At 46.8% G+C, this 21,841-nt stretch overlaps 1 protein-coding gene across 1 annotated transcript; it reads left to right on the forward strand.

Annotated features, from left to right (window-relative positions):
* Positions 1–465: 465 nt before the first annotated feature.
* Arhgap30 (Rho GTPase activating protein 30) lies at positions 466–21,810 on the forward strand. Its single transcript, XM_021170400.3, has 12 exons — positions 466–790; positions 9,075–9,177; positions 12,263–12,407; positions 13,620–13,702; positions 13,858–13,965; positions 14,900–15,027; positions 15,469–15,643; positions 15,723–15,826; positions 15,911–15,988; positions 16,500–16,892; positions 18,741–19,027; positions 19,120–21,810. Exons 1-12 carry the CDS (start codon positions 694–696, stop codon positions 20,734–20,736), a joined length of 3,318 nt encoding a protein of 1,105 aa, XP_021026059.1. The 5' UTR covers positions 466–693; the 3' UTR covers positions 20,737–21,810.
* Positions 21,811–21,841: the final 31 nt, after the last annotated feature.

A 21,841-nucleotide genomic window follows, 5' to 3' on the forward strand; every position in this document is an offset into this window, starting at 1 on the left:
AGACAAAGAAACTGAAACTCAAAAGTCACCTGGTCTGTGTCCTCATTTTCAAATGTACAGCGACTGGAGGCTCAGTGAAGTAATGTGACCTGATCAAGATGGCAGGGTCATCAAAGACATCCCCCACCCTGGGTATGTTCTGCGTGGTCCTTTCCTGCCGTGCTCACAGGCAAAGCCTCGGACCTCTGTCCCACCTAGAGATTTCGGTCTCTAGAAATGGCAGCCACCTGCTCACACCCCAGGCACCCTTACTCCACCCCGAAATTCTGACATCACCTTCTGCTGTGACCAATGGATGGAGTCCCAGCAATGATGAGGATGTGAATGCCAGCTACCTCCCCCACCCGAGGCCTGTGGTTGCAAAGATGCTCTAACAGGAAGCGGGTTTGAGGAGCTGCACAGCTTCCTGCTCCCCCTTGAGCTGCACAGGACGAGAAGGGCTAGTGCTCAGCTTGGCCACGAGACACAGCTTCATGCCAGGGTTCTGGTAGCTTCCTCTTCCATATCTACTTCCGTGTGGCCTCAGGGGCCCCCCAGAGGCAAGCGCTGCTGTCCCTTGCCCAGGCCACCCTCCACCTCCAATTTGGAGCCCTGCCCCCCTGGGGCTGGGCCAAACCCAACTACTGACTGGGATTCCATGGGGGACTGGTAGGTCAAAGGTCTTTGGGGGCAGAGATCCTGGGGGCTCTGGCCATGAAGTCTCGGCAGAAAGGAAAGAAGAAGGGCAGCTCTAAGGAACGGGTGTTTGGGTGTGACCTACGTGAGCATCTACAGCACTCGGGCCAGGAAGGTAAGGAGGTCAATTGGAACGGGGCAGCTGGGTGGCTGGATTGCCATGCAGACGCCAAGCTTGTCTTCTCCGTTGGGCAGAATGAGCTCTTAGGGAATGGGCAGTGACCCAGGATCACCACACCTGAGATCTAGGCAAAGGCAAGACAGGAAATGTGGCTCAGAGAAGAAGGTGGAGAGGTGCCTGTCTGCGATAGTTAGGGACCCGGTAGCTGAGAACTCGATGGGTGGGGTGGGGGATGAGATTTGGAAAATCTGGAGAGGTGGATGAATCAGATGAGAGAATGGAGACTGGGGACAGGGTGGAGGGAATGGAGGTCAGATGTCAGAAAAATGGCTGAAGGGATAGTTGGTAGAACACTAAGTGGAGATACAGGTAAGAAAGGGCCCAACGAGTCTGAAGATAGAACTTGGGGAGGGGAGAGGGAGGCATCCTAACTGGAGAACAGCACCAAGGGACAAGGACCTAGCCCTTCTGCACCTTTGCTGGGCCACAGGAGGGGTGGGGGGCAGGGAGGAGTGACACTCTTCTTTAAGTTGCTTGCAAAGAAGAAACCCGTTGATGGTAGACTGCACCGGGAATGTGGGAAAAGTGAACCAGACTGCTTCAGCCCTGGTTTGAAGTGGGGAGTGGAAACTACAGTAAAGAGGGGTGTGCACCCAGTCTGGAGCTCCCTCTGCAGTGGGCCTGGGAGCCCGCAGGCCCAGGTACAACTGCAGGCTCATCACTGTGCGGGACATGCAGTCACCACTCAGAACCAGGCCTTAATTTGTTCTGAAATTGATCAGTACCGACCTGACTACACTGCCCAGCTTGTTTTCAGCATGCAGAGAAACTTAACAAAAAAAGGGGCACAATTCTGCCCCCCCTCCACTCCACCCCACCCCAATCTGTCATTTCCTCTTTGTCCCCCTTCTCTGGTTGCCTGCAGTGAAGGGAGGGTGGTGGTGGTTCCCAGCTCATTTCCTGCTCTTGGCCCCGCCCTTGTGTCCCCAGACACCTCCTTCCCCTTTTCTCCTCCATCAGAGGGCCCCAACCCTACCAGCCTCCATTAAGGGAAAGCCCAGGCCCTAAGAAATAGTTAAACAGATGAGGTAGGCTTTTCTGTGCCTTCTTCTCTGTGAGCAGGCCTGGCTCCTTTATAATTGTTCCACTCTAGACAATTAATCTCTCTTTTTTAAAGTTATTGCTCACCTTATTTAGGTATTTTGTGTACATACTGGGGAGGGGCACATTCGTTCCAGGGCAGGTGGGAGGTCAGAGGACAACTTGAGAGGATCAGTTTTCTCTTCCTAGCCTGTGGGTCCCAGAGGTGAACCTGGGGTCATCGGGTTTGACAGCAAGCACCTTTACCCACTGAACCATCTCACAGGTGATATTTATTTTTGTCCTGTGTGAGTGTGTGGCTGCATGTATCACGGGGCATGTGTGAAGGTTGGAGGACACAGTTTGGAAGCTTGTTCTCTCATCATGTGGGTTCCGGGGATTGAACTGTCTTCAGGCTTGATCGAAGGCATCTTTTACCCTCTGACATGGATGATGAAAACATTTTTTTTGAGATTTATTTACTTTTAATATATATATGATACATATATACATACACACACACACACACACACACACACACACACACACACACATATATATATATATATATATATATATATATATATATATATATATATGAATGTTTTTGCCTGCTTGAATGTCTGTGATGCACTGGTGTGACATGCCCATGGAGGATAGGAGAGGGTGTCAGATTCTCTTTGGAACTGGAGTTATAGACAATTGTTAGCTGTCGTGTGGGTGTTGGGAACTGAACCCAGGTCCTCTGGAACAATAGTCAGTTATCTTACCTGTTGATCCATGTAGCCAGCACTAGACAAATGACTTTTGACAGAGAACCATATGACCTAATTGGGGATGATATTCTTTTTGTTGTTTGTTTGTTTGTTTGTTTGTTTTTCGAGGCAGGGTTTTTTCTGTGTAGCCCTGGCTGTCCTGGAACTCACTCTATAGACCAGGCTGGCCTCAAACTCAGAAATCTGCCTGCCTCTGCCTCCCAAGTGCTGGGATTAAAGACATGTGCCACCACTGCTGGGCGGGGATGATATTCTTGTAGCTCTGGGTTCTCAGTTCAGCCTCCTTACACTGGTTTTCCCCTTTCCTGTGATTCCTAGCACCAACTCTGTCTTGAAACGTAAAACCCATAGACAGCCAGATTCTACTTCTGTGATCCTCAGGCCCACCATTCCCAACAGGTGTAGGGCATTCTCTCTAGAGATTCGGGGATAGTGAAAGGTGGCTGGGCTCCTGGTTGTAAGTGAACCCCAGAGCATGAGAGGAACACCTTCTGTCCCTCACCAGAACCTCACCCGTGTCCACGGCTCCAGAGATGAATGTTGGCTGCCAGAGCATCATAGAGGCTTCCCCTGAGCAAAACATCCCTGGTACAGACAGGGTTTGGATGAATGAAGCTGATTGATAACAGTTTCTCTCATTAGCCAAAGGCCCAGTAAGTGAATGAAAAAGGCTCAGACCAGGCAGGTCATCTGCTTCCGGTGAACTGATATTCACAGATGTATCATTTTGGTTTTCTCTATCTTTACATTCTCGTTCAACCTCAGACCTCTTCCCCAACTCTTTTTCCCCTAAATGGATCTCTTTCTTCCCCTAAGCCCTACTACACATGCTTGGATATCTTGTTTAGGTTTCTAATTTGCTGTAGCTCCTTCTCCCTTGACTCCATCCATATTCTTCTAGGCATTTTGACTCTATCACCCCAATCTTGTGTCTAGACTGTATCTCTGACTGGATTCCTCTGATTCATATATGCAGTTCCACAATCTCTGTGACCCTGCTTTCTCTTAGCCCACTTCCTTTATGGCTCGGGCTCCTTGAGATCTTCCCTCTCTGTACAGACCTACTCCAGGGATTCAAAAATCAACTGAAAAGAAAAGGAGAAGAGCACCTAGTTTGGATGGAACTAGGAGTTTAGATGAGCTGGGGCTATTGATGTTAATATATTTATTTTGAGATGCAGTCTTGCTGTGCAGCTCTGAGTCCTGGGATGACCAGTGTGCAGTATCTAGGCCCAGACTAGCAGACTATTGATGAATCAGCAGAGTAATGTGGTGGCTAACAGAGTCAATGTACCACTAGGTACTCAAAGGCAGAACAGTAACTTCAACACTCCAGTTGGCCTCATCTCTGCATTCATTGCAGAGAGGTAGGAACAGGGGGATCATGGGAAAATGCAAACGGTCTTAAGGCATGAACCTTAATCCACAAGCTTGGGACTGGAGTGAGGTGAGAAAGGATGACAAGGGCCCCAAATTTCAGGAACCACTCAGTCTTGGGACATTGTGGAAATGTCTTTGGTCCCTCGTTCTAAGGATGGTGCACATTAACATAAGCACTGCCCGAACATGAAGCCGTCCGTCAGTGTCCTTTACCTTCCACGGTTCTTTTCTCGGCTTTCCCAAGTTCCAGTTATGAGCAAAAAAGAGAAAGGATCTGAAAACCAGGTCACAGGAAGAGAACTGAAAGCCGGAGACTGGTCTCTATCCTTCACCGTTTCTCTGCTGTACTTTGTTCCACAAAAAGCTTGGGATGGCTTCTGAGACCCCACGCAATGAACAGCACAAATGACGGAAGAAGCTGATGCAAAGGGAAAGGAAGAAGGCAGCAGCCAGAAATGCGCATCCGGTCGTTCTGTGTGGCTTCTAGGGGTGGGCCTTGAACTGCCTAGTAGTTAAAGTCATGTGAGACTCAGAGGCCTTTGGGAAACAAAGCACAGGTAGCTTAGAAGAAACACAGCTTTCTCTAACAGTGACATTGGAGGAATCTCTCTAGTGAGTCCCAGCGAACAGTACCCAGCGTTTCGTCAAAGGCAATGTCCTTTATCTGGTCTCATCAATGATTCAGATGTAAATTCTGATTTATTCTCTATATAAGCTAACAAAGACTTGATGTTTCACCTCAGTGAGAGTTAGGATTCTCTGATGCGATAGTACCTTTTATCGGGAGGTATAGACACAACACACTTATAATAAAGTATGGCAAGTATACTGGGCTAAAGAGATGGCTCAACAGTTAAAAGCGACCTGGAGAGATGGCTCAGCGGTTAAGAGCATTAAGACACTGCTCTTCCAAAGGTCTTGAGTTCAATTCCCAGCAACCACATGGTGGCTTAAAACCATCTGTTAATGGGATTTGATGCCCTCTTCTGGTGTGTCTGAAGACAGCCTACAGTGTACTCATAAATAAAATAAATAAATAATTCTTAAAAACAAACAAACAAACAGTTAAGAGCATCTTGCAGAGGACCTGGGATTAGTCCCCAGAACCCACAGTGTGGCTCCCAACCACCCGTATCTCCAGTTCCACCTTAAACTGACACCCTCTTCTGGATACCTCAGGTACCTGCATGTACCATACAAATTAAATCCGTCTTTTTAAAAATACCATAATGAGCAAAGAAAGCACTATGGGATCTGTACCATAGATATCTGCAATGGGTTCAGAATCCACAGCAGTGTTTTTACTTACCTTTGTCTTACTCACACGTGTGTATGTGGGTGTACTTGTGTATGTGGAGATTTGAGACTGGTGTTTTGCATCTTCCTCCGTCACTCTGCACCATATTATTTTGGGGAGGGTCTCAGTCAAACCCACAGTTTGCTGATGTTGCTAGTATCACAAGCCTGATTGCTCTGGGGCATCCCCACTCTCCACCTTCCGAGGTTGGACTTGCAACCCATTTACATGGACTCTGGGGCTATGAACTCCAGTTCTCTTGATTTCCAGACAAGCTCTCGTGTAACTGCCTGGCCACCTCCCTAGCCCTTGTTTACTTTTTTGTTTCCAGGTGGTCTCACTATGTTGTAGGCTGTCCCTGAATCCCTGGGCTTAAGTGCCCCAGCCTTCCAAGGAGCACAGACTGTAGACATGAGCCGCTTAGCCCAGCTAAGAGGTGATGCTTGAGATACGTTTTTCAGGAATAATTTGCCAGGCAACTGGAGGGGAAGGTATTTCCCGACAGGAGAAGAAAGTGAGTGCCTTAATTTTGTGCTACAGTGAACCTCCCAAAACCAAAACAGAGAAATTCTAAAGAGGTTGATCTGGTTCATCACTGCAGTAGCTCGGTTTCAGAGAGCGTATATTGGCATCCTGGCAAGGGACCCCACACAATATGGTGAGGTGGAAAGAAAATTGTCCATATACAGAAGGGAACAGGAGCGTGCAGTGGGATTGCTTATGACAACACACTCTCTGATCCAGGCACACAGAGCCCATCCCACCCTGAAGAGGTAGCACTGGGAGGCTTGTTGGAACACAGTTATAATCCCAGAACCTGAAAAGTATAGGAGCATCTTGAAAGGCCGGCCTGAGCCCCTGACCTAATCATCAGTCACTAGGTTCCACCTTCTTAACTGTCTCCCCATCTCAAATCTCCACACTGGGAGCCAGGCTTCTAACACAGGGATCTTTGAGGGGGAAAATCATATCCAAACTGCATCAGTGAGGGATGGTGCCCTGACTTGTTTATGAACTTGCAAAGGGCCCAGTTATGGAATTTGTCAGGATCTAGTCTGTGAAGGTCTTATATCCCAGGCTGAAGAGTTCATATTTTATTCCTTAGTCTGTGTTCTCCCATTTTAAGATAAGCAATGAGGCCGGGTGGTGGTGGTGGCACACTCCTTTAATTCTAGGACTCGGGAGGCAGAGGCAGGTGATCTCTGAGTCCAAGGTCTACAAAGTGAGTTCCAGGATAGCCAGGACTACACAGAGAAATCCTATGGGGAAATGAATAAACAAACCAAAAAACCAAAAGCCAACCAAGCAACTGGACATAAAACAAATCAAAACAAAAACCAAAGGAAAAGATAAGCAGTGGGTACTTGGGTGGAGTTGGCTGGGTGCTTATATAGCCAAGAATTTCAAGGGCGGAAAGAACCTCGTTGTACAGTTTTGTGTTAGGTTGCATGCATAGCTCTCCTTAGCTTTCTAGGTGGGATTCAAAACTTGTTCTTGAGACTCTATCCCAGCTGATACTATGCCAAGATAACAGGAGAAATAGCACATATTATCCTTAAGGAGGTTACATAGTGGTAGCCCAGGGCCAGAGAGGTAACATAACTTCTCTTGCACTTTAAAAAAGTGTTTATTATTTATTTTATGTGTGGGTGGGCGGGCGGGTGCACATGTGCCACAGAGGACATGTAGAGCAAAAAGGACAACTTGTGGAAGTCAGCTTTCTTGTCTCATGCTTTACCATGTGATTAGAAGTGGTACTTTCCAATGCCAAACCGAGTAACTGCAAACTCTCTTACCGGAGAAAGTCCCTCAAACTAACTGCCTTCGGCTGCCTTCCATGTCAGTTGGGTAAGCATCGTTCTTTTTTTTTTTTTTCATGGATGGTAGAGAATTACATAAAAGCAATTTGGGGAGCAGACTTTGGCTTTGTCTCCCCTGCAGCACAAGACTGCTGCCCCTTTTACAACTTCTGGGGTGACAGTGAGAAGTTTCAGTTCTGAAGCGGCAGACCTGTGTTTCCCATGCCTCCTGTAATGAAAGCTGAGTTCGAGGCTGGAAAGATGGTCCAGCAATTGAGCGCACATGCTACTCTTGCAGAGGACCAGGTTTCAGTTCCCAGCGCTCCTCTTGGGCAATCCTGTGTGGGCGAGTACATATGCAGAACTAAAAAAATTTTTAAAAATGAAAGCTGAATATAAGATACCTGTTAGGCTTTTTGTTTTTCAAAATTTTTATTTATTTGGATAGCTTTTGAGAGTTGGTCCTTGCTTTCCATCTTGTGAGGAGGGTCTCTCTTGTTTCTGCTACTACACAGTGCACTCCAGGCTAGCTGGCCCACCAACTTACAGGTGACTCCTCTGTCATCATGCTGTAGGAGTGCTGGGATTATAGGTTCAAGTCACTGCATCCAGCTCTTATATGAGTGATCAGCAAAGACATATCTCCCTGACCTTGCTTTTCATTGTTGTCTCCCGGTGTATTCGGAGAGTTTCTATGAAGGATAAAAGTCAAATAAGACTGATTTGGTGATGATGATGATTGTGATGATAATGATTGTGATGATGATGATGATTGCTTTTATTGAGACAAGGTCTTCCTGTGTAGCCCTGGCTGTCCTGGAACTCACTTTGTAGACCAGGCTGGCCTCAAACTAAGAGATCCAGCTGTCTCTGCCTCCCAAGTGCTAGGATTAAAGGCATGCACCACCACACCCAGCGTAATTATTTATCTTTAAGCTAACTAATTTTTATGGTTTTGTTGTCTGAATCTATATATATAAGCTGTGAAATATATTAACTGTTAAACTAGAATGCAAGGTTATTGTAGAAAAATGGTTTATCATTCTACAGCTCTAACCCATCATTTCCTTTAAATCATACATAATAAACGGGATATACTACTGAGTATATAATCACAAAAGGAGGGACTGAGGTGCTTGGTTTGGCAGAGTGCTTGCCTCGCGTGCACAGACCCAAGGTTTGATTCCCCAGTAGCACATTAACTAAATATGGGGCATAAACTCATAAGCTCAGCATTCAGGAAACGGAAGCAGTAGGATCAGGAATTCAAAGTCACAAGTTCAAGGCCATCCTTATCCATATCACAAGTTGAAGGCCAGATCCAGATTGAGTCCCTGTCTCAAAAGAAAACAAACGAGTTAGGCAGTGGTGGCTCATTCCTGAGAGGCAGAGGCAGGCGGATCTCTGTAAGTTCGAGACGAGCCTGGTCTACAGAGGGGGTTCCAGGACAGCCTCGACTACACAGAGAAACCCTTTCTCAGGGGGAAAAACAAAAAAGGGCCGGGCGTGGTGGCACACTCCTTTAATCCCAGCACTTGGGAGGCAGAGGCAGGCAGATTTCTGAGTTCAAGGCCAGCCTGGTCTACAAAGTGAGTGCCAGGACAGCCAGGGCTACACAGAGAAACCCTGTCTCGAAAACAAAACAAAACAAAACAAAACAAAACAAAAAGAGGTGAAGTTTTGGAAAGAGAATGGAGAGGGTTAATACTGAGGAGCAGTCAGTTCCTCTTCAGGACAGGGCTTTATGCTGGTACTCCAGGACCAACGGATAGAAAGATTGTACAGATAGGTTCATCTGTAAGAACCTTTCTAGTGAGGGTTGGATGTTTTACGTTTTGCCCTTAATCTTAGTGAACCCTTTCTCGTGATGCTGCCATTTCTCAGACCCCTTAGCTGAGAAGCTAGAAACGTTTTCTTTCTTTTCTCTGCCTTCTGTGTCCCCCCAGTGCCCCAGGTGCTACGGAGCTGTGCCGAGTTTGTGCAAGAGTATGGAGTGGTGGATGGGATCTACCGCCTCTCAGGGGTCTCCTCTAACATCCAGAAGCTCCGGTGAGTCAGATAGCGCAGGCAGACTCTGTGGGTAGGAGGCCAGGGAGCCATGGGAAAGCGGCTGGAGAGAGCTGGAGGAGGGGTGAGGGGAAGTGGGAGGAGGAAGCAGAGGTGTTAGATACTATCCTGTGGAGAGGACCTAAAGTCTGGTCAGGTGAAGTGGGGACCCCAAGCTCACTCCCAACACACACACACTCTCCATTCCCAGATATACACACACAGTCTACTACTTTTAACACACCCACACACACAGAGGTAAGCAGGTACCCATGATTTGCATACTATAAAATTTGCCATTAAAAATCTCTAAGTCAGCCGTTTCAGTATGTCCCCAACACTGTAGCTATCACTATGACGCATCCAGAACATGTCACCACCCTTCAAAGAAACTCTACATTTCCCCTGCACCCATCCCCAAACGGACTTTCTGTCTGTATGGATCTGTCTGCCCTGGACATCTCAAATAAACCAATGAAATGATACGTGTTTTTCTAAGTCTGCTCTTCCCTCTGAGTTCTTTCAAAGTTCACGCATTCTGTGGCATGTACTAGTATTTTACTGCTTTCTATAGATGAATACAATTCCCTGGCATAGCTACATAAGTATTTTTTTGTTTTTTTATTTTACTCATTCCTCAGTTGGTGGCTGTCCAGGTTTCCACCGTTTGGTTATTCCAAAGGACTCTGCTACAAATGTGTGCAAATTTTTGTGGATGTAGTTTCAGTTATTATGAGTGTATACCTGAGCGGAATTGCTGGGCCATATGGTAACTTCGTGTTGAACTTTTAATAGTAACTACCCAACTGTTTTCCTTAGCAGCTGTATCATTTACACCCCTGCCAGCAATGGATGAAGGTTCCAATTTCTCCATGTCCCTGCCAGCTTTTGTTACTGGGTCTTTTTTGGTTGTTGCCACTGTGGTGGGTGTGTACGGATGTGTCATTGTGACTTATGTATGTGTCTCTCCAGCTGCAGATGAGGCTGAATGGCCTTCATGCACTTCTGAGCTGTGCCTGTTCAAATCTTATGTTTGCGCTTAAGTTTGTTTGTTTGTTTGTTTGTTTGTTGAATCACTGTGTTGTGACAAGATTGTTTGTATGTTCTGAATCCTGGATTGTAATCAGTGTGTGCTGAGCTGTATTTCCCTTCCCCATCTGTGGGCTGTGGGTTGTCCTCCCCTCCCCCTTCCCATCCTTTTCTTCCTCTTCCTCCTCCTCTTCTTCTTTGTGGTAGTGGGGATTTTGAACCCAGGGTTCATTTTATTGATTGTGTCCTTTGACATGTAAATGTTTCTTTTCTTCTTTCATGTATGTTATGTGTACATGTGTGTTGGTGTAGTTGTGTGCATTTATGTGGAGGTCAGAGGTCAGTGTTGCTTCTCTTCCACAACCATTCTTCACTTTATTTTTCAAATCCATATGTTTTTAATATTTATTTATTTATTTATTTATTTATTTATTTATTTTGCATATGAGTGATCTGTCTTCACACATCCAGAAAAGGGCACTGGATTGCATTACAGATGGTTGTGAGCTACCATGTGGTTGCTGGGAATTGAACTCAGGACCTCTGGAAGAGCAGGCAGTACTATTAACTGCTGAGCCATTTCTCCAGCCCCCTAAATTCATGTATTTTTTATTTTATGTGTATAGGTGTTCTGCCTGCTTGTATGTCTATGCATCATGTGTGTGCCTGGTACCCACAGAGGTCAGATGAGACCCAGAACTGGAGTTACAAATGGTTGTGAGGAACCACGTAGATGCTAGGAATGGAACCTGGATCTTCTGGAAGAGCAGCCAGTGCTCTTAACCGTTGAACATCTCTTCAGTCCCCTCTATATTATTACTATTATTGTTGTTGTTTGAAGATGGGGTATCATCCGTAACAAGATCTGATGCCCTCTTCTGGAGTGTCTGAAGACAGCTACAGTGTACTTACATATAATAAATAAATAAATCTTTAAAAAAAAAAGAAGAAGAAGAAGATGGGGTATCATGCAGAACTTGAAGCCTGCAGAGTTGAAGACAGGGTATCTTGTTGAACTTGAAACTTGCAGATTTGGCTAGACAGACTGGCCAGCAAGCTCCCGGATCCCCTAGTATGTTTTCCCACTGCTGAGCTTACAGGCTTCTTCTGTTGCTGTGCCTGACATTTTATATAGGTGCTGGGAATCTGAACACAGATTCATATGCTTGTGTAGTGAGCACTTTATCAACTGAGATAGCTCCCTAGCCTCTTGTCTGGATCTCACTTTCTTCTTCTTCTTCATTATTACTCTGTAACTCAAACTGGCCTAGAACTCATTCTATAGCATAAGCTAATCTCAAATTCGAGGAAATCCTCCTCTCAGGAGAATCTGTGTTTCCGCTTTGTCTATTTTTCTTTCCTTTGGTTGTTGATATGTTGGGTATCATACTGAGCAACTCTTGGCTAATCTAATCAAGACCATGAAGACTTAACATGTTTGTTTTAAGCATTATACCCAAGCTAGGCATAGTGGTACACAACGTGAATGCCAGCATTCAGGGGGGCAGAGGCAGATGGATCTCTGGGTGTCAGAGGTTAGCTTGGTTTATATATTGAGTTCCAGGCCACCCAGAGTTATATAGTGGAGTCCTTTCTTTAGAAAGGAAGGAAGGAAGAAAGGAAGGAAGGAAGGAAGGAAGGAAGGAAGGAAGGAAGGAAGGAAGGAAGAAAGGAAGATGGGAAAGACACATTTACGTCCATTCCCCATGTTTATTGATTCCTACATACCCCTTTGTTGCTAATCATATATCCCTTATTAGTCATGCACAGATCCACTTAGCATTCTTATAGTCACATCTACATAACCACATATGCAATTCCTAATACTTGTTTATATATATAGGAAATATATGTAAATATGCCTGTATGTATATATATGTGCATATATATTTATTTATATATAGTGTATATACATATGTATATATGTACATTCCAACATTCTCCTTTCAAGTCTCACACATGTTGGCCCACGGTCCTATCTGACCTCTCTAGCTCCTGCTTCTCCCTCCACATCCTCTGTCTGACCTTTCCTACTCCTGAGCACCCTGTACCTCCCCAGGCAGGAGTTTGAGACGGAGCGGAAGCCAGACCTGCGCCGGGACGTTTATCTCCAGGACATTCACTGTGTCTCTTCCTTGTGCAAGGCCTACTTCAGAGAACTCCCAGATCCCCTCCTCACTTACCGGCTCTATGACAAGTTTGCTGTGAGTTGAGAGGCAGAAGGGTGGAAGACAGGGTTCTAGGGCAAACACTTCAATTTTGACATCCCAGGTGTGCCCCATGGCAGCCACAATCCTTGTGGAATGGCTACCTTGGAAATGCCTTTATGGGTTGAAGCTGATGATGCAAAGCCCGTTGGAATTCTGGACATGCATCAATAGTGTGATGCTCTAACACTCGTGATAGTGAGTGACTGGAAAGAAGATTTCTCCTCCTCAAACCTCCTAGTCCCTGTAACCTCTGCCAACCCCCGTCCTTCTTGTCCTCATTTTCTCCCTATTGGTGTGTTTCCCGGAAGGCCTGCAGACCACACACAGCACAGTGGTAAGACTTGGAAGATAAAGGGCAGGTTGTCATAACCAAGTGGCTTTGGAAAACACCTAGACCAGAGTTTCCCTACACTTAAGAGAACAAGAAAGCTACTCACATAGCAAAAATATTTTCAGGAATGTCCCTCCATCCGCTGTAAAGCTGTTAAATAGCTTTGGAGAAGAAGACATATTGCAAAAATGGTATCCTAATTTGAGTAACATTTTAAAAATGAAGTTCTAGCTGCTTGGGGAGTTGAGGCAGAAGGCTTGCTGGAGCATAGAGTTTGAGCCCAGGTTGGGCAACATAGCAGACTCTTATCTACTTGCCAAAAGGGCTTGTATTTTATTGAGCCAACAATGGGGAGACTCTGAATAGCAACTACATCCTTCTCAATCCATCCAGCCTAGCCCGGAGGGGTCAACTCCCTAGACACCTTTAAACATCTCTGCAGTCTAGTTCCAGAGCTGTACCAAAGCAGACAAGGGAAGGATAGTGAGTAGTTCAAGGTCACGAGACAGACTATTAAGTGTCAGATCCAGCAGTCATTTGTTGTTCTGAAGGCCCTAGGTTTTCTTCCTGTGGTTCTAGGAATCAAACCTGTGGTCTTGGGCATGCAAAGCAAGCCCTCTCCCATGGGGCTAAATCCTTGCCCTTGTTTTCTGGCTTTTGCATCTACCTCTAGAGTGTTGGGGTCATAGGCGTGTGCTACCATACTCAGCTGGAGGTGTTTTTAACTTTACTATTTTATGGTGCCTTGAAGATTTAGGTGGGACCATTGTGGAACATAGCACAGATCATTCCCAAGAGTTTAATTTGGAGCTCTGAGAAGCACATGGGGTCAAATCTGAGTCAATGTCTCCTACTTATGCCTCTGTTCCCAATAGGAGGCAGTGGCCGTGCAGCTAGAGCCAGAGCGATTGGTCAAGATCCTAGAAGTGCTTCAAGAACTCCCTATCCAAAACTACAGGTGTGTGAGGCTCCACCCCCTATACTGCAGAGCCATCTCTGTCCCCTCCTCCTGTGCCCTAAGGGCCCAGCCTTGCTTGTCCCTCCCAACTTTCAAGTCTCAGCCCAACCATGCTCAAAGTATATTTTAGATGATCTCTTTCTTCCTTCCTGCAGGACCCTGGAGTTCCTTATGCGCCACTTGGTCCACATGGCCTCATTTAGTGCCCAAACCAACATGCATGCTCGCAATCTGGCAATTGTGTGGGCCCCCAACCTGCTGAGGTGGGTGCATGTATGAGCAGTGTGAAGCTCCTGGGAGGCTAAATTTACACAGATGGGTGTGGTTGTGTGGGTGCACTGGAGAAGGGTTTTTGAGGAGGGTCTCATAAACCCAGCAAGGCAGGAAAGATCAGCAGCAGCCAAGTAGCACACAGCCCACTGACTTGGGCCTTCTCTGAGACTGAGTGAGGTTGTTAAGAGCAAGGCCTCTGTCTCTTTCCACTGGGCTGTGGAGTTCAGGGGCTAGAATCTTGGTTTTTGCCAACCAGTTGTTGAGCAAACATCCTTGAAATCTATTCAAGACCTGGCCTGTATTTCAGTATGGCACAAAGCAGTATCAATTATAACAATTTCCATAGCCCGCCTTTTGTGCTACAGTGCAAGAAGTGTGAAAGGAAGGCACCTATTATGTGAAGGTGTCTAAGGTGGCTTTCCTGGAGGAAGTGACATCCGAGCTTGAATCATACATGTATGTGGCTTAAGAGGTAGAACTGGGGGCCTGGAGTGATGGCGCAGAGGTTAAGAGCACTGGCTGCTCTTCCAGAGGTTCTGAGTTCAATTCCCAGCGTGGCTCACAACCATCTATAATGAGATCTGATGCCCTCTTCTGGTGTGTCTGAAGACAGCGACTGTGTACTTAAGTAAAATAAATCTTTAAAAAAAAAAAAAAAGAGGTAGAACTGGAGGTAAGGACAAGGAGGGGAGAGCATAGGGCATAGGGTATTTCAGAGGCAGGGCATTTTGCAACACTTTAACACTAACACTCAGGAGACAGAGGTAGGAGCTTGGTGTGTAGAGAGAGTCCCAGGTCACAGTAATATAACGAGATCCTGTCCTGTCTATCTTGTGTGTTTGTGTGTGTGCGCGTGCGTGTGAGTGTATCTCGCACATGCGCCTGTTTTGAGCTGTGGGAGGGGCCAACTCCATGTCTTTACAGGTCTAAGGACATAGAGGCCTCAGGCTTCAATGGGACAGCAGCGTTCATGGAGGTTCGAGTGCAGTCCATTGTTGTGGAGTTCATCCTTACCCATGTGGACCAGCTCTTTAGGGGTGACTCCCTCTCTGGTTAGTATCCTTTCTGCCCATTACATATCACCACTCTGCCAGGGGAATCATGTTACAGAGAGCTTAATTGTTTCCTGGTCTTTTAACTAAGATGGAGTGTGAGGAGTCTCAAAGTCATTTACTTCACTTTTCTCATACTGTAGGTAGGAAGTGTCTCTCATAGAGAGAAGTAGGTGATGGTCATATACAGAGACTACTGGAGAGATAGTAATACAGCTAGGGCTTGAGCAGGCACTTTCTACTGTCATTGTAGCACACAGATCGGCTTCTGCATCACCTCTTGGAGTCTCCTGGTCCCCTTTGTTACGATACAGAGGGTCTATCTCCAAGAGCCTCAGAATAGATCTTTACCTTGGTAGTTGGTGAGGTAGGGATGGATTGGGGACATGAGGTTCCTTTCTTGGCTCTGCTTTTGGCTGGACATTTCCTTTGTTTTCCTAGCTGGTGTAGACTTGGAGAGTGGATGGAAATCACTTCCAGGAGCCCGGGCATCAGGCAGCTCCGAGGACCTCATGCCCACCTCTCTTCCCTACCACTTGCCCAGCATCTTGCAGGCTGGGGATGGACCTCCACAGATCCGACCCTACCATACTATTATTGAGATTGCAGAACACAAGTAAGGTCTCCTTCCTGGGACTCCTTCCCTTCACTGATCATCAGGTTGCTCTCCTAATTGCATCCCCATTAATCTGCAGAAGAAAGGGGTCATTGAAGGTCAGGAAATGGCGCTCTATCTTCAATTTGGGTCGATCTGGACACGAGACAAAACGTAAACTTCCACTGAGGGCTGAGGACAGGGGTAAGTCTGGGACAGTGGGGGGGATAGGACTCTGCTGAATCTGTGCAGGGTCCTGGTGCTATCTATGTATGTCTGTATTTTCAGAAGAAAAATCCAGTAAGGGGACACTGCGGCCTGCCAAAAGCATGGACTCGCTGAGTGCTGCCGCTGGGGTCAGTGACGGTGAGTAGAGGTCTCAGTGGCTATGTGTATATGTGTATGTGCAGTGACAACAGCAGCAAAGGCCTGTGGGTTTATAAGTATAGCCAACTATGCCCACTAATTAATAAAAATTAATGAGTTCCTATTAATGTACCAGTCTTGGAGTTAGATGCCAAGTTTTACTGAGATGAACCTATTGTCTGTATTCATGAGTATCTGTATGTGAAGGAGACTCTGAGTATGTATATAGGAGGGTGTCAACACATGCACTCGTGTGTGTGGTAGTGATAGCTGGTGACGGTATCTACAGAGAGGAAGAAGATCCATCAGGTAGGCGTGTCTTTTGATCTTCTGACCGGATGGATGGATAAGTTGCAGTGGTGGCTAAAGGAAGCTGGGTCTGGTATGTTCCACTTATCCTGCCTCTAGAATCTAAGAAAACAGAGGCAATGAGGTCTTGCATGAGCTGGCAGGACCCCTTGAAGCTGAGGCTAATGACTACCTGACTCTCTCTCTTCTCTCTCTCCTGCAGAGCCGGAGGGGCTGGTGGGGTCCAGCAGTTCTCAGCCAAGCTCACTGATGCCTGAGAGCTTGGAGAGTAATTCTATGGAAGGAGAACAGGAGCCCGAAGCAGAGGCACCGGGCAGTGCCAATTCTGAGCCGGGAACTCCACGAGCCGGGCGGTCAGCTGTTCGGGCCTTAGGGAGCAGTAGAGCAGAGCGTTGTGCTGGTGTCCACATCTCAGACCCTTACAACGTCAACCTCCCTCTGCACATAACCTCCATCCTCAGTGTTCCTCCAAACATCATCTCTAATGTCTCCTTGGTCAGGCTCACCCGAGGCCTTGAGTGCCCTGCCCTACAACCCCGGCCAAGCCCTGCCTCGGGTCCTGGCCCTGGCCCAGGCCTTGGCCCTGGCCCCCCAGGTGAGAACTTGGAGATTTCCTAGGGGTCTAGAAATTTAGGTTGATGTTCTGGGATGAGGATGTAGGCTTGGAAGGTCAGAGGCCTCAGTCCTTAGGCTTTCTGTTGTCTGATATTGCCTGTTTACATCTGGAGTATGGGAATCCATGATATTATCATGTTATATAAAGTTCATGGAGAGGGAAATCTCTGCCAGGCTTCAAATCCACTGATTTAATCCCAAGATTAGGGCTGTATGCCAGACATGTAAAGGGGTTGAGTAAGTAAAAAGCTAGTGTTTAGAGTTACTGCCAAGCTGGGCCATGGTGGCGCAGGCCTGTAGTCTCAGCACCCGGAGGGCAGAGGCTACAGAGTGAGTTCCAGGGCAGTCGGGGTTATTGAGCTAGCCGACACTTCTCAGCACACGCTGAGCATCAGGAGGCATTGGCTCACTTCATTTTTTCATAGTATGAAGATACAAGTATTGTTATTCTCACATTACCACAGTAGAGCCTGAGAGTCATCTCAAACAGCTTACTACTGAGTTAGGTAGGAAGAAGCGAAGCTAGGATCTGACCCATGCTCCCATTCCACCTTCCCAAAGCATCACTGATGAGAAACCCTGAGGTTGTCTAGGGCAGACATAACTGGGACAGTTAAGTACACAGAGGTGCAGGTTTTGTCTGTACCACATGTTCACTGTGTGACCTTGGACAAATTGCTTTGAGTTTGGGTTGTTGTTGTTGTTTAAGATTTTTTTTTTAATTTATATGAGTACACTGCAGCTGTCTTCAGACACAAACTAGAAGGTACATAGGACCCCATTACAGATGGTTGTGAGCTACCATATGGTTGCTGGGAATTTAACTCAGAACCTCTGGAAGAGCAGTCAATGCTCTTAACCACTGAGTCATCTCTCCCACTCTTTGGTTTTATTACATGCAAAACAGGGATAAGGAGCAGACGGTATGTATGCTCCATTGGTAGAGTGCTTGCCTGGGATGCACAGAGCCCCTGGTGTGATCTCCAGCACCATATAAACCTGGCCCGGAAGCTAACCTCTGTAATCCAGCACTTAGGAGATGGAGATGGGAACAATGGAAGCTTGAGGTCAAGCCCCAGCTCTGTGGTTTGAGACTGGCCTTTGGTACAAGAGACACGTCCCGACAAAGGGTGTAGTGTAGCATCCTCCATAACAGATCTTTTATTTTTGGAGTGTGTGTGTGTGTGGAGGGGAGTTGCATGTGCTGTGTGCATATGAATGGAGAGCCCAGAGAACCACTTTAGGTGTTTGTTGTTCTTCAGATGCTGTCTTTGTTTTTTAAACATTTTTATATGACAGAGTATTTCACTGGCCTGGAACTTGCCAAGTAGGCTAGGGTGGTTGGACAACTAACTGCATGGACCCACCTATCCCCCATGTCTGCCCAGTGCTAGGATCATAAGAGCACACCACCATACTTAGACTAATTTTACATGAATTTTGGGGGTCAAACTCAGGTCCTCATGTTTGCATACCATGAATTTATTAACAAAACCATCTCTCCAACCCCTCTATGTAATATTTTATTCTGCAGAGAAAATAGAGAAAATCATTATAAAAATACAAAACACAATGCTTAGGGCTGGTCATGGTGGTGCGTGTGTTTAATCCCGACACGTAGGACAATGCTTGCCACTTCAGTGAGAATTAACCAAGAGAGCTCTATAAGTAGTTAGTCATTCTGATCTGAGAGAATGTGCTATGTGGACTATCTGTTAAATACTGGGCGTGTTGGGCCCCTAGCATGTCAATATGAGGAATACCATATTGGAAGGGGTTGGGGCTGACTTTGACTTTTTGATTCCTGGAACTATCTTTCTCTCAACAGATGAGAAATCAGAGGCAAGATCAGTCCCAGGTCCCCTGGATGACTCGAGCCCTACAGCCATGACTCCTGCCCTGGAGGACTCCCTGTCCCAGGAAGTGCAGGACTCCTTCTCCTTCCTAGAGGATTTGAGCAGCTCAGAGCCTGAGTGGGTGGGGGTGGAGGAGAGGGAGGTGGCCAAGGCAGAAGCCGCAGGAGCAGCAGGAGCAGCAGGAGCAGCAGCTTTCTCCCTTGGGGAGGACGACCCTGGGATGGGCTACCTGGAGGAGCTGCTGAGAGTTGGGCCTCAGGTAAGGAGGAGATTCGCTGGGTATATAAGTAGTGTGTAGCCCAGAGAGTGGATAGGGCTACCTGGTCCTTAGCCACAATGTTACGCCTACAGGTAGAAGAGTTCTCTGTGGAGCCACCCCTGGATGACCTGTCTCTGGATGATACTCAGTATGTCCTGGCTCCTAACTGCTGCTCCCTTGATTCTGCTGTTTCCACACCTGACGTAGAAGAGGACTATGGGGAAGAAGTCTTCTTGAGTGCCTATGATGATCTGAGTCCCCTTCTGGGGCCTAAACCCATCAACTGGGAAGGTGTAGGGAGTCTGGAGGAAGAGGCAGCAGGGTGTGGGAAACAACCTCCAACACAGGATGAAGAAGAACAGGCCTGCTCAGAAACCAGGCAGGAAAAGGAGGCTAAGCCCCGGAGCACATCAGATAACCGGGAAGAAGCAGAGGCAACTCCAGAGACTGAGATGGAGGCTGGAAAGGCTGATGCGGAAGGAGGGGAGGCTGAGAGGAGCCAAAAGGTGATGGATAGTTTTAAAGAAGGGAGTAGGGAAGAGCTAGAGACTAAGGAAGAAAATTCCGAAGGTCGAGAGGTTGAAAGTATAACGGAGACTAAGGATGTGGAAAAAATAATAGGAGAACCGGGTAAAGATGAGAAGGAGAGAGAGATTGGGAGAGAAGAAGGAGCTGAGAAAGGAGATGACACCCCAGTAGACTCTAATATGGATCCAGAGCATGTGTTTCAAGAAGACCTGGTTCTTGAGGAGAGCTGGGAAGTTGTCCACAAACATGAGGCTGAGAAAGGCAGAGAGGGTGAGATCAAAGAACCGAAGAGGAAAAGTGACCTTAAGTCAAGAGAAGACCAAGGACACAGTGAAGACAGTGGAAGTCAAGAAGAAGGTGATGATAGGAAGGAAGGGGGTTTCAGCAAGGAACAAAGAAGTATAGATGTAGAAACTGAAGTCATGAGAGGTGTTGGTGACCACTTAGAAGAGGGGGCCCTCTCTGAAGGGCCAGGTGTCGAGTTACTGAGGGTTGACAGTACAGAAGAAATCAATGAACAGACCTCTGAGATGAAACAAGCCCCGCTACAGCCATCTGAACCAGAGGGCATGGAGGCTGAGGGACAGCTTAATCCTGAGACATGTGACCTGTATTCTTGTCCCTGTGGGTTAGCTGGTGGTGTGGGCATGCGTCTGGCTTCCACCCTAGTTCAGGTCCGACAGGTCCGCTCTGTTCCTGTAGTGCCCCCCAAACCACAGTTTGCCAAGATGCCCAGTGCAATGTGTAGCAAGATCCATGTAGCACCTGCAAGCCCATGTCCAAGGCCTGGTAGGCTTGATGGGACTCCTGGAGAAAAAGCTTGGGGTTCTCGAGCTTCCTGGAGGAATGGGGGCAGTCTTTCTTTTGATGCTGCTGTGGCCCTGGCCCGGGAACGCCAGAGGACCGAGTCTCAGGGAGTTCGGCGGACCCAGACCTGTACTGGAGGTGGGGATTATAGTCTCAGCTCCAGAACCCCTCCTTGTAGCATGATCCTTGCCCATTCTTCCCGGCCCCTTAGCTGTTTGGAACGCCCACCTGAAGGCACAGAGGGGTCTGAGCCCAGGAGTCGGCTTAGTCTGCCCCCTAGAGAGCTTCACCCTGTTGTCCCTCTTGTGGCCCCTCAGCGCCAGACATATGCTTTTGAAACACAGACTAATCATGAGAAAGATGAAGGGGTATGATTAGGACAGGACAAGAGGAACCAAGAAATCATCGCCAATCTCTGGAGCACTTGCCTAGCTGTCTTTGCTGCCTCGGCAGCTGAGATGTCTAATTCCATAGGCTTGGGTCCTCCAGGTACTTGTTTTGACCACGAGAGGTACAGACTTGGTGGATTTACTTGAGTTTGTGTTAGACAAAAGCACTTATGTTTTAGCAGAGTCTTAAGAAACATAGAAAGATCTTGTTTCCAGGGAGTTAACAAAAACATAGGGTATGTAAAAGCTTTTTTTTTTTCTTCTTAAATTTAAATACAGAGGGGGAATTCTAGCCAAACTCTTGCCCTATTCTGAGCTGTGAATATCTCTTCACAGAAGCCTACTGTAGATGTGGGAGATATAGGACCAGATATAGAATAGCTCACCCCTGATTTGTTCCTAGATTTTTGGCTGTCTTCTGACCCTCTTTAGTTTCAGAGTAGGAGAAACATCCAAGAAGCTCTTTAAAGTCCTCAGTGTTTGCTGAAGGAAATGGGTGGCATCCTCTACCTTCAATTATATTGTAGAAGAGGTCCTCCCATTTTAGGAAAAGGGAATGTTGGGCTGAAGAGATAGCTCAGTGGTTAAGAGCACCTACTGTTCTTCCAGAGGTCCTGAGTTCAATTCCTAGCAATCACATGGTGGCTCACAACCATCTGTAACAGAATCTGATGCCCTCTTCGGGCGAGTCTGAAGAGAGCAATGATGTACTCATTCATATACATAAAATAAGTAAAGAAAGGGACTGGTGAGATGGCTCAGTGGGTAAGAGCACCCGACTGCTCTTCCGAAGGTCCAGAGTTCAAATCCCAGCAACCACATGGTGGCTCACAACCATCCGTAATGAGACCTGGCGCCCTCTTCTGGAGTGTCTAAAGACAGCTACAGTGTACTTACATATAATAAATAAATAAATAAATAAATAAATAAGTAAAGAAAGAAAAGAAAAAGGAAAAGAAAAGAAAAGAAGAGGGAATGTTACTCACTTTGGCTCTAGCACTGTCTCTGCACAGGCTGGGGCTACAGGCCACCATTTAGCAATGGTGAGTATTTGATAATAAAAGCTGAATTTTTTTTTTTTTTTTTTTTT

Source organism: Mus caroli, unplaced genomic scaffold (genome assembly GCF_978045245.1).
Source record: "Mus caroli unplaced genomic scaffold, Mus_caroli_1 scaffold_1, whole genome shotgun sequence".
NCBI classification, from domain to species: domain Eukaryota; kingdom Metazoa; phylum Chordata; class Mammalia; order Rodentia; family Muridae; genus Mus; species Mus caroli.

Excerpts from the sequence above, each read along its gene's own strand:
- Arhgap30 (XM_021170400.3), top strand. The coding sequence starts at position 694 with ATGAAGTCTCGGCAGAAAGGAAAGAAGAAGGGCAGCTCTAAGGAACGG. Across the intron at positions 791-9,074 it reads ACAGCACTCGGGCCAGGAAG|TGCCCCAGGTGCTACGGAGC; the intron begins GTAAGGAGGTCA and ends GTGTCCCCCCAG. Across the intron at positions 16,893-18,740 it reads CCTTGGCCCTGGCCCCCCAG|ATGAGAAATCAGAGGCAAGA; the intron begins GTGAGAACTTGG and ends TTCTCTCAACAG.